Source organism: Muntiacus reevesi, chromosome 7, assembly GCF_963930625.1.
Source record: "Muntiacus reevesi chromosome 7, mMunRee1.1, whole genome shotgun sequence".
Taxonomy (NCBI): domain Eukaryota; kingdom Metazoa; phylum Chordata; class Mammalia; order Artiodactyla; family Cervidae; genus Muntiacus; species Muntiacus reevesi.
In genome coordinates this window covers 36,571,228-36,585,661 of record NC_089255.1, presented here as the reverse complement: position 1 = coordinate 36,585,661, position 14,434 = coordinate 36,571,228, and the positions used below count along the sequence as shown (strand labels likewise).

Here is a 14,434-nt window from a genome sequence, read left to right as displayed (position 1 = left end):
CTATATATAAATATCTAATTTACTAGTTGTTACATTACAATACTTAGAGTTAACTTACTTTATGTTTAGAATTACTAGACTCAGTTCCTTGAGGGCAGAAGCCATCTATTTACATTTGCAATCTCTGCCTAGCAGAATTTGGCGCATTAAGCGGTGCCCCCTCTCCCAGCTATGTCTGATTGATGATTTTTTTTTTTTTTCTTTTTCTTTCTTTCTTGAGGTTTGGCATAGAAATGGTGCCTCTAGTTCAAAATGAGCAAGAGGTCTTGGATCTGGATGGGGAACCTGATCTGTCCGATCTAGAAGGATTCCAGTGGGAAGGTGTTTCCATTTCTTCATCCCCTGGGTTGGCAAGGAAGCGAAGCCTTTCAGAGAGCAGTGTGATCATGGACAGGGCTCCTTCTGTGTATAGCTTCTTCAGTGAGGAAGGCACAGGCAAAGAAAATGAGCCCCAGCAGATTTTTTCACCTAATAATTCATTCAGATCCGCACAGAGTCAAAAACCAAACATGAGCCTTAAGCAGGAAGTGACACCTCTGGCTGCCTCCTTAAGAACAGATGAAAGAATTGAAAATGTTGCTACTCGAAGGCGACATAGCGCGCAATTATCTCCTGACGGTACAATACCTTTGATGCATTTGACAAAAGAGCTGCACAGCCAGGAGAGCTCTCTACTACTTTCAGAGAATCACAATGCCCAGGAGAGTAATGGAGAAGGAAACTCTTTATCATCAAATGCATCCTCAGCACTCACAAACTCCAGTTTGGCAGATGCAGCCACAGACAGCAGCTGTACCTCTGGTGCTGAACAGAATGATGGCCAGAATGTTAGAAAGAAACGAAGAGCCACTGGAGTGAGTATGATTAGTGTATGTTTTGTAGAACATTTCATGTGGTGACTTGACTATGATAAGAAAAACTTAATGTTTTTCTTGGGTACCTGGGCTTGTGTTTTGCCCTACTCTGGAATAGAAGATTCTGAGGCTCTTACTTTCATATTTTTGTCCTACTGGTTTCTTTCTTTGAGTAGCTCTACTAAGTTAGATGTAATTGAATATGAATGTACAGTACTGGGAAAATATGAAGTCATCTCTAAAACTAGTCTCTAAGCCAATGATTCTTTGTATCACCTGACCAAGGAATGAGCCACATCTTCAGCTGTAACTTTATCTGTTTTCATGATGCATTCTGTACTGCTATTGAAGAAGGGTACTCTAGTGTTGTATTTGTAGGGCATGTATGCTTGTTGGACCCAGAACTATTAGGCTTAATAAGGTAGTTTTAATACTATGAGAGTACAGCTATATGAGTCTTAGTCTCTGTTACTTTGTCTTTTGTACTTAAGTTGCCTAGCCTGGTCTTTTTAGAATCCATTTCTTCACTGACACTTCTCTTTTGGCACCTCTGATGGTTAATATTGCTTAACCCTTTCAGAAACCCTTTCTGTAAAGAAAGAGTTGCTGATAGTAGTATAGACTGGAATCTGACACTCAGAAAAGGACTGTTTCCTTTAACATTGACACAATATAACAAACTAGTTAAAGGCATGGGTTGTAGACCTGGATTCAAATTCCATCTCTGCGCTGTTGAACTAGCTGTTCTAGCAGATAGTGTTGGATGAGAGATGGATTGTCTTATGACATAGCTGATGTCTTGGGTCTTATCTCACAGACTGTTGAGTTTTTTGTTGTAAAGATTTTCTTGCTGAATTCTAAAGAAGAAACTATGAAATCAGATATGTTTTACTAGCTTTTACCAAGGTGAAGTGCTTTGCCCAAGCCCTTGGGCTTTACTACCTCTAGGATGCTAGGGAGGTACTTGACCTTGATTGTATTTTTTTTTTTGTCAGATACATTCAGTCAACTAATATCTGAGCTCATATTGTGTATATGAAACTTCTAACTATCCTGATGGTAGCAATCATGAATAATAATGTATGACTGATTTAGTATTGATTCTTTTTCCCCCTCCTGGATAATGGCCTTTGAATATTTGATATTGTTCTTTTTTTTTTTTAATCTCCTTAGGATGGATCTTCTCCTGAACTGCCAAGTCTTGAGAGAAAAAATAAAAGAAGGAAAATTAAAGGAAAGAAAGGTATAGTATAGAATATTCTGGCAAAAATAAACTGTTCTTGTATCACTTCAGCCTTTTACAACTTGATATACAAGTGTAGTTTATCAAACAGAACACCCATTTATTAATTTATGATATTTTTGTTGCCTTGCTTAAGGGCATAGAAAAGATTTGATTTTCTACTGTATCCAGTTGGAGCTATAAAAGAAATATGTGATATCACCTAAATCAGAAAGCTGAAATTAATATATATCATGGACAAATAGAGTTCAGTATAAAACCAGAAAGTCTCACTGGGTCTTTTCAGTGGAATGAAGAGAAATAAGACATTTAGTAGAAGTTTTTATCCCTTTTGGTCATTTATAGCCATTTCACTCACTTTCGGAGGAATCTTGGTTGCTTTTCTCATGTAAATTAAGGAGAGAAGTTATTTGTGGAGCTCCCTGACTGATAGGCTTTTATGACTCTTGCCTTTCACTGATTCACACACCATTTCAGTATAAGATCTAGTGCAGGAAGTGACTGGATGAACTTTGGATGGCTGGATGTGACAAGGCAGGAGTCAAAGATGATACCAGTTTCTAGCTGGAGCAGTTGATGGCTTTATTTATAGAGCTAGAAAACTTTATGAGAGTTACAGGTTGAGGGTAGAAGAAGATGGGAGTTCCCTTTTGGATCCCTTGAGTTAAAGGACTTTAGAGACACCTTAGAAGTATCTGGTTGTGCATGAGACAAGTGCTCGGGCCTGGTGCACTGGGAGGACCCAGAGGAGTCGGGTAGAGAGGGAGGTGGGAGGGGGGATCGGGATGGGGAATACGTGTAACTCTATGGCTGATTCATGTCAATGTATGACAAAACCCACTGAAATGTTGTGGAGTAAGTAGCCTCCAACTAATAAAATAAAATTAAAAAAAAAAAAAAAAGAAGTATCTGGTTGGCAGTTAGATATGTGGGTCTGGAATTTAGGGGAGCGGTCTTGGCATATTGCATGGGCAAGAGATAGATATAAAATGACAAACAAATACATGTAGTAGGACATTTTATTTCAAAGCTATATTTTCTTCAGGAAAATATATATTATTTTATATTAAAGTTATTTTATATTAAAGAACCTTAATATATTAAAGTTTTAATTTTATACTAAAGAGAACTATTTTAAATTAACTAACAGACTAGAAAAATAGGAATCCAGAAGAGAGTGCAAGCAGTTTAGGTTTGGGGCCCAATATAAGCCAAAGCCTTGATTGAAGAGGGTGGTAGATAAAGGAAGATGGGAAGTGAAACCTATAGGAGTTGATTTCCCCAGGGCAGAGGTTTTGCTTGGAAGCGTCATTGTGGAAGATGGTGATTTGGTAAGATGGTACGATGTGGTGGTACACTTGAAACCATGAGGCTTGGTCTCTAGCTCTGATAGCATGTGGCTTGACTATGTGATTTGTAAAAAATTTGATGAGTCTCCTTTCAGTGACCTAGTGGGGAGAAAATAAAGGCCTATCCTAGATAATTGATGCGGTTCCCTGGATTATTTAAGAGAAATCTCCAATATTAAACTAAGCCTTATGGTTTCTTTTGACAGAACGTTCTCAGGTTGACCAGCTGCTGAATATTTCTTTAAGAGAGGAAGAACTAAGTAAATCATTGCAGTGCATGGATAACAATCTTCTGCAAGCTCGTGCAGCACTTCAGACAGCTTATGTTGAAGTTCAAAGGCTGCTTGTGCTTAAGCAGCAGGTAACAGCAGATGGGATGTTTAATGAAAATGGATCATCTTAAAGTTGAATTTAAAAATGCTTAACAAAATACTTTATTTTTAGATAACTATGGAGATGAGTGCCCTGAGGACCCATAGAATACAGATTCTACAGGGATTGCAAGGTATTCAGAGAGTCTCATGGATTGTACTGTCTGTAACTTGTCTAGAGGGGAATTAAAGTAGTTATGAAAAAGTTAATATGATTATTCTCATGTCTCCTTGATTCCATCCTTCTGTAGAAAGGCCTGTAAGACTATATGTCCCCAAAATGCTTAGCAATAGAAATAATGTTATAGAAAGAGTCTTGGGTTAGGCATCCCAAGACTGGGGTACAAATTTGGCTCTTCTACTAGTACCAGCATGACTTTGGAGAAGTCACTTAAAATCTGAAAAATTAGAATATTAATGCCTGCCTGTCCGTATCCTCATTGGTTGTACGTATAGCTTATGTAACAGTCTATTTTAAAGAACTATGAGCATCTTTAAAATTCTCTTGTAATTTAAAAATACAAGTTGGCTCAGTAATGAGTGACTTTTCAGATAACATTTTTGCATTTGTATGTGTGTACGTTTCCCATTCTAGAAACATATGAACCTTCTGAACGTCCAAACCAGGTTCCCTCTAACCTTACACGAGAACAGAAGAATGTTAGATCTCAAGCATCTACTGATGGCACACTTCTGCCTAGTCCTTTTTTCCCAAATTTCCTGGAACCTCTATCTTCCCACGTGTCTCCATCATCCACTGGAACCCCTCTCCAAGCAATCACATCTTCTTTCCAAGCTCATGGCAGTGTTCCTGCTCCAGACTCATCAGTTCAGATTAAACAAGAACCCATGTCTCCTGAACAAGAAGAGACTGTGAATGCTGTATCGCAAGGCTCTGCTTGCAGTCTGTCCAAGGAATTACTGCAAGCTAATAGTATGTAAACTTTTCTCTGTGTTAAGGGCAACCCTGTAGTGAGTCTAGGGCAATTTTATATTAGTGATGTAATGTCATACTTGTCCATTAAAACTAAAGTTATTACAGGACTTCCCTGGTGATCCAATGGCTAAGACTCCACACTCCCAATACAGAGGGCCTCAGGAACTAGATCCCACATGCTACAAGTAAAGATTCTGCATCCGCAACTAAAAGAATCCTACATGCCTCAATGAAGATACAAGATCCTGTGTGCCGCAACTAAGACCCCACACAGCCAAATAAATGAATAAATAAATAAATATTTTTTTAAAAAGTTACTATAGTTTTTCTTTAAGTCTTCTTATTTAGGAGCATTATTTAAATATTGGTAACTCTTCCTAATTTTCTCTAATACAGGATTGCTAAATTGACTTTGGGATTAGCATGTAACAGGTTCCATTTATTAGGATTGGTGCAGAATTGTATGTTTTTCATGAGCTAAATGGCATTGAAGTTGTTCAGTCAGTTTTCTAGATAAGATTCATCTTCTGGATTTCTCAGTACTTAACTGTTTTTATCATTTCAAGTACAGATTAAGGTTAATACAGACCTGAGGAACTGGTGGCCGTGATGAAAGGGCAGGGGTCTCTGGTGTTTGGAACCATCTAACAGGAACTTGGGGGTTTTGACAAATAGCCAGGGATTTTACTCTCTTTATAAAATAATCCTTATCTGGTTACCATTAGAGAATTTAACTTCTAAGTTGTTTAAAAATCTTATCTAAAGTTTGTATAACCACAATGGTGCTATATTGAAAAATTAAGAAACAAAATGATATTGTGTGGTATTCTTTTTTTTTTTTTTTTTAACAAAAACAAAGTCTGAAGAATCATCTTAAATTTTGCTATTTGTTGCAGCACTAATCATTGATATGTACATCAAATATATGTTATCTTTCATATTGAATTTTGTTACTTTTATATGGATAGTATTTAGTATTTTTTTTTTAATGTGACACTTTTTTCAAAAATAGCTTTTATTAGATTTCCTTTTCTGACTGCAAAAGTAATTCATATTCATTTTTTCAAACAAGAAAGAGAAAACATCAGTAGAAACAATCTCTGCCCATAAAAGGAGCTTTTCTAGGATATAAGACATGCACATTGGGAGGTGGGGGTGGGGATGGGGGAAAAAAAAAAAAAAGACATGCACATTATTTGCAAGGCAAAGTGTATAGATACTGTACTAGAAATACATGTAGGTTATGGGAAACTGAGGAGTGAGATAACTAAACCATGACTGTTAAAGTTGTTAACATATCATCAAAGTATCATATTATTTGATAGAAATTCAATCAGCGATAACTGTAGTTTATGACTACACATAGCAGACACAAAGACAATGGAATAATTTTTTTTTTCCTTCTCAATTCAGGAGAGATCAGTGACAATTGTCCAGTTTATCCAGTTACCACTGCAGCATTGTCCTTATCAGAGCTAACAGAGAGATTCCATGACCCTAGCCAAGAACTGAAGTTTTCTGTGGAGCAAGGAATTACCAGAAACAGAGGGAACAGTCCCTCTTCCCAGTCAGCTGGTCTTCCTAGCATAGATAAAGAAAGTGAAGAGCCAAACAAAGGCAACAGTGGGTCTGAAGCCTGTACCAGTTCTTTTCCAAGATTATCCTTTGCTTCAGAAACCCCTTTAGAGAAAGAGCCCCACTCTCCAGCTGACCAGCCAGAACAACAGGCAGAGTCCACTCTGACATCAGCTGAAGCTAGGGGGAACAAGAAAAAGAAGAAACTTAGGAAGAAGAAAACTCTGCGGGCTGCCCATGTTCCCGAGAACAGTGACACTGAACAGGATGTGTTTACCGCTAAGCCTGTGAGGAAAGTAAAAACTGGAAAGTCTGCTAAAGGGGGGAAGGTGACAACCTCCAGCTGGGAAGATGGCAGAACTGGCCCGGAACAAGAAAGTGTCAGAGATGAGCCAGACAGTGACTCGTCTCTTGAAGTCCTAGAAGTGCCTAATCCTCAGTTAGAAGTGGTAGCCATTGATTCTTCTGAATCGGGAGAAGAGAAACCAGATAGCCCATCTAAAAAGGATATTTGGAACTCCACAGAGCAAAACTCATTAGAAACTTCTCGCTCTGGTTGTGATGAAGTTAGCTCTACCAGTGAGATTGGCACTCGCTATAAAGATGGCATCCCTGTAAGGTAAGGATACTGTGTTGGTCCAATCAGAGCAGCTTTCACCATTCTTTCATTAGAAAACAGAACTTTTTGTTCCAAATCAGAATTTTTTTGATTCACATTTATAAAAAATCAGTAGGGATGATGGGTGTGGATATCTCCTTAGCAATAGAGAGTTTCTGCTTTCTCACTTGTATTGTAAATATTTACTGTTTTTTCCATTCATATAAAAATTTCACATGCAGAAACTGATCTTGTATCATTGCTATTTTGTTCATTGTTTAGAATAACTTTTTGAGTCAGGAAAATACAAGTTTTCCTACCTGTCCTGTTCACACAGATGTTAAGACTTTTGCTATTATTTTGTAGTGTGGCAGAAACTCAGACTGTGATCTCCTCCATAAAAGGATCAAAGAACTCTTCAGGTATTTGGTTGTTCGGTTTTATTTAAATGAATTACAGGAGGGATTTCCCTGGTGGTCCAGTGGTTGAGAGTCGGCCTTCTAATACAGGGGATGCGGGTTGGATCTCTGGTCTGGGGACTTGGATCCCACACATCTTGGGACAACTAAGCCCATGAACCACAGCTATTAATCACTATAGAGTCCATGCACTCTGGAATACATAAGTAAATAAATAAATCTTAACATATTTTTTTTAAAAAGTGAATTGATAAATTAATCACAGGAAAAAAGCTTTGTAAGTATTAAAGCCAGGGTTTAAATCTACTTAAATATACTTATAGAATAGGGGATGGGGACTGGGCTTATTACCAAGAGGATGGATTACTTTGACCAGCAGTTATTGGTATCCCTGAATCCTCAAATCCTGGCATTTCAGTTTCTTACTCACATCTCTAATCTGGATCTCTCGTGTGTTCAGCTAATTAGAATAGTTGGCCTTCTGTGTCTTCAGTTCTGCATCTATGGATTCAACTAATCACAGATCGTGTAATGGGCATTTGTTGAAAAAAAAAAATTTGTGTGTAAGTGGACCTGCACAATTCAAAGCATGTTGTTCAAGGGTCACCTGTAAACGGGAGTATGTATATAGGTTATATGTAAATACTATGCCATTTTATATAAGGGACTTGAGCATCTGTGGATTTTGGTACATGTTGGGTGGAGGTATCCTGAAACCAATCCCCCTTGGTTACCAAGGGACAATTGTATTAAGGTTTTGTTGGCCCGGGGGACTTGGGGGGTGGTGGGCTTTGCTTTGAGAAGGAATTACTTTAAAAATAATGCCTTACTCAGTAAAATAACTGGCAGCAGAGGAGCCTGGATGTGGAAAGAAAGGTATTTAGTGCTTTAAAGGGTATCAAAGACTCACTATGTAAGTATTTTTCCCCTAAGACAGGCCTTCCCTACCTTTTCTTAATAGAAATCTTCATAATGAAGGTCATTAATGAGAATGTGGTGTTTTGCTAGGCGAGCCAGGTTTTTAGGAGAATCCAGGGACCACTTTTTCATAATGTTTTAAATTTCTTATTATCTTTTGAGATACAAGCCGACACATTTCTGAAACATACTGTTGTTTTCTAGAAATATCTTCAGAGCCAGGAGATGATGATGAGCCCACAGAAGGGAGCTTTGAGGGGCACCAAGCTGCAGTGAATGCAATTCAGATATTTGGGAATTTGCTGTATACCTGTTCCGCAGATAAAACTGTCCGAGCTTATAATCTGGTGGTAAGTTGATACATCAGTTTGAATGCTTTTGTTTCTTTACAGGTTTTAGAAACTCCCAACTTGTTCTCTTTTAAACATGTGTCCGTTTGCTTTCCAGAGATGGAGTAGGCTCTAGACTAACTTCAGATACAGTTGATCTAGTGACTCAGTGGGGTCACCAGAGACTTAAATTCTTTCTTTCTCTCCTTCTATTTTCTCTGGTATCAGCTCTTCCTGAAACAGGTTCTCCTGCTCACAGATGTCAATAGCCACAAGAGTTTCTTTTCCCTCCCACCACCAAAAAAGGGTCCTGTGCTTTCCTCCCTAACCAGTCACTTGGCAAAAGGAGATGGAATTATAACAATAGGCTAGGTACAGTCAGGTCCCAGCCCTGGAGTAGATGCTGAGGTCTGTCACCTAGTTGTTACAGAAGGGATAGAATGAACATTGGGAAAGTGTCAGAGGAGGCATTTTCCCTGAGAGTTGATGAATTGTGCAAGTTATTAAGAAGAGCAGCAGTCTTTCATTACCCCACACTTAATCTGATGCTCATAACTCTTAATTTTCTTATAGTGGACTTTTGAGCTTTGAGTCTGGTATTTGTGCTTCCCCGGTGGCGCATGGTAAAGAATTCGCCTGCCAATGCAAGCGATACAAGAGACATAGGTTTGATCCCTGGGTCAGGAAGATCTCCTGGAGTAGGAAATGACAACCCACTCCAATATTCTTGCCTGGAAAATTCTATGGACAGAGGATCCTGGCGGGCTACTGTCCATGGGATGGCAAAAGAATTGGACATGACTGGGCACACACAGGATATCAGTTCAGTTCAGTCGTTCAGTTGTTTCCTATTCTTTGTGACCTCATGGATGGCAACACGCCAGGTTTCCCTGTCCATCACCAACTCCTGGAGCTTGCTCAAACTCATGTCCATTGAGTTGGTGATGCCATCCAACCATCTCATCCTCTGTCATCCCCTTCTCCTTCTGCCTTCAATCTTTCCCAGCGTAAGGGGCTTTTCAAATGAGTCAGTTCTTCGCATCAGGTGGCCAAAGGATTGGAGTTTCAGCTTCAGCATCAGTCCTTCCAATGAATATTCAGAACTGATTTCCTTTAGGATGGACTCATTGGATCTCCTTGCAGTCCAAGGGACTCTCAGGAGTTCTCCAACACCACAGTTCAGAAGCATCAGTTCTTCAGCACTCAGCTTTCTTTAGTCCATCTCTCACATCCTTACTTGAGTACTAGAAAAACATGTCAAACTAATTCTGTTTATCAACAATGATAGCCAAGAAACTTTAGGAACACTATGTTGTCTGAACAAATACAGTGAAAGTATATGAAATTGATGAAGTCTTTGAAAGTCAAAAGATTAGATGATGGACTGAGAAAATGTGTTTACTATAGGCAACAGGTATATAGGTTCCTTTAGCCTAATAATGTATGAAGGGCAACAGAGATGACTGAAGGCAGAAAGCAATGGTAGTACCAGGAGGTGTGAGTGTAAGATTTGGGGAATTGGCTCTAACTCTAAATTGTAAGGTAGGTATAGGTATGTATGTACATTGTAAATATATATAATAGTGTGTGCACAGAGATAACAGGATGTTCCATTATGAAACCACACCTGGGACACTAGGACCTGTGATGGGATGGCATGTCTTTGAATATTGTGACGCTTTCTCTACACGCTGATCAAATGCAGCAACTTATCTGGGTAATTAGCTATAGTTTGAATTTGCTTGCACTTTAGTCCATATGTTAGAGAGACTTGGCCTAGCATTAATTAAAATTCTAATCTATCTTATAGCAAATTGCCCTGAGTAATTTTTGGTATGGCTCAGTTAACATATAAGTTGCAGATACTTATAAGTTACATATAAGTTAACATAAATTAACATATAAGTTACAGGTCTGTTCACTGGGCATTCAGTGAACAGGTACTTACTGAACACTAGATACTAGGTACTGTTCTAGACTCTGGGGACACAAACATGAACTGTATGTTTTAGTTTTTTTTTTTAAGGAAATACATTATCTTATCCATCTATAGCCACAAGTAATGATCTGAACTGTGCTTGACTTTAGAGTCGAAAGTGCATTGGTGTCTTTGAGGGCCATACCTCCAAAGTGAACTGCCTCCTGGTTACTCAGACCTCTGGGAAAAATGCTGCCCTTTACACTGGTTCCAGTGATCATACCATTCGCTGCTATAATGTTAAGGTAAGTGGGTCCAGAGAAATCAAAAGTGATGATATTGAAGCGCTTTGACTATATTTACTGTGTAGAGTGGAGACACTGAGACAGATGCTTCATTCTCTTCACCTTCTTGCTTTTAAATCTGTTTCAGTACACTTCTAACCTTTGGTAGAAATTAGGCTTAGGACTAAACCATGTTTTCTGTCTCTGTCCACATATCTTTTCACTTGCTACTATTAATAATATACCTCTTTTGATCTTTCCAACAAATATTCCTCTTGATTTTTATTTTCATGTCATATGCCAAAATTAATATTAGATAGAAAAAGAAATGTTAAAAGAAGTTTTTAAACTTAAAGACTTAGAAGTAAATATCTCCTCTGAGAAAGACTTTTCTAAATGAATTATAAGAAATGAGAGAAAATTGTTTGCATTAGAATATACATATATATACCCAATTGCATAATATTTAAAATATAAAAATCAGTGAGCAGGAAAAAATATATACATATATTCTTAACTTTAAAAGACTTAATTATTTAAGAAAATTTATAATACCATGTAATTAGGTTTTTAATGTATATAGATGGGATATGTGAGATAACCGGAACACAGGAAAGGGAGAGGCTAGAACTATGCTGGTACAAAGTTCTTGTATTTTGTTGAGGATAAGTCAATATTAACTTGAACTAGATTGTTACAATTTAAAGAGGTAATCTCTAAAAGGCTGATTCAAAACTTCAGTGTACATCAGATGAACCTAGAGGGCTTGTTAAAACACATATTACTAGATCCCTCTCCCAGAGTTTCTCATTCAGTAGGGTTGGGATAGAGCCCAAGAATTAACTTTTCAAACATGTGATACTGATGCTGCTGGTCTAGGTCACACTCTGAGAACAGCTGCCGTAAAGCAACCGCAAAAAGAATAATTCAAAGAAAGATAGCTTAAAACTTTAATAGAGGAATTAAAATGGCATACTAAAAAAGCTGTTTAATACAAAACAAGGTAGAAATGGGAGAATAGAAATAAAAATGAGACAAATAGCAAATTGGAGTCTAAATCTAACCATGTTTAATAATCATATTAAATGTGAATTAACAGATTGAAAAGGAGATTGACTAGATAAAGAACAAACATCAAAATCTATGCTGTCTACAAGACTCTTAAATTCAAAGACACAGGTAGGCTGAAATAAAAGAATGGGGAAGAAATGTACTGTTGCAAATAGTGACACAAAGAGCTAGAGTAGTTATATTAATATCAGACAAATAGACTTTAAGACAAAGAATACTACTGAGACAAGGGTAGCTTTCTATAATGATAAAAGGGTCAATATAGATTACACTCAAGATAGGAAGATAGAACAGTGACCTCTCTTACAAGAGAATAACAGAGCACCAAAATGTGTAAAGAAATATTGATGGGATTACAGGGAGAAATAGAGAAATCCACATTAACAATTCTTTTTTTATTATTTTAGTCACTTAGTATCATTCAACAGCATTCAGTCTTGAGTACTTACTATGTAATTGGCCCCATTCTAAGTAATTAGATTTTATCAATAAAACCCAGTTCTGGGAATTCACAGAAATCAATTTATGAACATCACCTCAAACTGTGTTTGTATAACCTGTATATTCGTCAGGATTATGAAGGAAATTTTTTTAAAAACATATTCCAGGGCCTACTGAGTCAGAATCTCAGGGTTTAGGGGTGAAGCTTGGTGTTCTATATATTTTGAAAACTTGTGGGGTATTTATAGACCAGCTAACCTGATGCTGGTTTAAAAGAGGCATTTGGGAGCTGTTGAAATAGAGAATCAGTTGCAGGAAAGCACATAGTACTTGATTAATGCAATCAGATAATACAACTATAATCTTTATTTTCCTTTTTAGACAATGAGTGCAGCTTTTTCTTTGGCTACTTAATTTAAGAGGCTAAAACCCAGTTCATAGTGCCCTTTGAAGAATTTCTACATTCCAAGTTAGAAACATAGGTAGCATTATTAGAAGTTACATTTGTTTACTATGTTACCTACAGCTTGAGGTTCTTTGGCCACAAATTTCAAAGCAGGAAACAATCTAAAATACTTTTCTACAAAATGGAGGATGCAGCATTTTCTTCCTCATAAAAAATAATTTCACACTCTGTTTCACAGAGGATTGTTTTCATATCTTATTTGCTTTTAACCTCTACTGATCAGGTGTTGTGTGCTTTTATCAGACTCGAGAGTGTGTGGAGCAGTTACAGCTGGAAGACCGGGTTCTCTGCCTTCACAGTAGGTGGCGAATTCTCTATGCAGGACTGGCAAATGGCACTGTGGTCACCTTCAACATAAAGGTTAGTGGTAGGGGAGAGAAGGCTGAACTCCAATGCCAATTAGAAGTGGTGTGTGTGAGGGAAGAAGTCGAAGACAAGGCCATTTTCCTGTTTTTGTGTGTGTAAGAGAAAGCAGCAGAATTAGCCACTGCTCAAAAACTTATCTTCTGTTATAAGTGAAACAAAATGCATTTTGTCTGCTCAGGCCCAAGTGTGCCAGGACCAAAGTGTAACTCTACTAAATTAAACCAAGCCTAATGATTTGGGGCCAAATAATGAGTCATGGGTTAAACTAGGTCTCATTTTAAGAATGACACCATGAAAAGTGAGCTTAAATTCCTTCGAGTATGACAGTGATGTTGTTTAGAACTGATTTAGGGTTTCATGAAAGTAGCCTGTTCTGTAAACTGAACTAAGTCAAGGTTTGCCTTCACACCCTTGGGCCTCATTCTTTCCTGACCCAAATATAAATCCATTTGTTAAGCAAACCTTTATTGAGCACTGTTATGTGGTAGGTCTCAGGATAAGGCTTAGGAAACAAATACAGGCCAATTCCTGATGGCTCTCTGTGCTTTGTTAATGTAGTTGAACTTGTAAGCTTTGAAGCATGAATGACATGATCCAATTGGTATTTTAGAAAAAGTCACTTTGGTGTTGAACAGATTGGAAAATACTGATAGTAGTAGAAGCTTGGAGACCATTGAGAAGGCTTTGTTAGAGCAGCTGACATGTAGACTAAAGTGAAGAGAATGCATAACAAATATAATCAGAGGTAGAAGTGATAGGTGTGGTTGCTAATTAGTTGTGGCATTCTATGCCAAGGCCATCTGGTCATCTTTTAACAGTGTATTAGAAGTTTACTGTATTATGCCTAGTTATAGTATCATATGCTTAGTTAGTATCTACTGTCTCTCCTTCTACTAGCTATCTGGAACTGCTTACAAGAAATGCAGTAAAATATGCTATGGTTTCTGCCTTTAAAAAGCTTAGAATCAAGTTAGAAGAAACTAGCCCATATATGATCAAGGATCAGGTTATTTGGTTCACTTGATATGAATAAATCACAGAAGACAAAATAGATTTAAAATGTTTTAAAGGCTAAAACTTGATAATTACCCAGTTCTATTTTGTGAGATTAATGTAATCAAAGGTAAATAGAAGTTAGGAGCCAGACTTTTGGGGCAAAATGATGAAAAATTCAAATGGGAATGATCTTTATTTTTGTTTTTTTTAAATGATCTTTAAATGGTTGAAAAGCCCCAGCAAAGATGGACTTTAAGACAGAGATTTGAGAGTTTCTATGGAGGTGTGAATTTTGAATC

At 37.5% G+C, this 14,434-nt stretch overlaps 1 protein-coding gene across 2 annotated transcripts in view; it reads left to right on the top strand.

The window, feature by feature from the left end:
- Nucleotides 1–14,434, top strand: part of ZNF106 (zinc finger protein 106) — a 55,672-nt gene that overhangs the window by 30,894 nt on the left and 10,344 nt on the right. For both annotated transcript variants that reach the window (XM_065941744.1, XM_065941743.1), the window contains 10 exons: nucleotides 221–854; nucleotides 2,028–2,097; nucleotides 3,653–3,807; nucleotides 3,891–3,951; nucleotides 4,413–4,751; nucleotides 6,168–6,948; nucleotides 7,294–7,349; nucleotides 8,469–8,614; nucleotides 10,682–10,816; nucleotides 13,017–13,133. In XM_065941744.1, coding sequence (XP_065797816.1) covers nucleotides 221–854; nucleotides 2,028–2,097; nucleotides 3,653–3,807; nucleotides 3,891–3,951; nucleotides 4,413–4,751; nucleotides 6,168–6,948; nucleotides 7,294–7,349; nucleotides 8,469–8,614; nucleotides 10,682–10,816; nucleotides 13,017–13,133 — 2,494 coding nt within the window. The remainder of the gene's footprint in view (nucleotides 1–220; nucleotides 855–2,027; nucleotides 2,098–3,652; nucleotides 3,808–3,890; nucleotides 3,952–4,412; nucleotides 4,752–6,167; nucleotides 6,949–7,293; nucleotides 7,350–8,468; nucleotides 8,615–10,681; nucleotides 10,817–13,016; nucleotides 13,134–14,434) is intronic.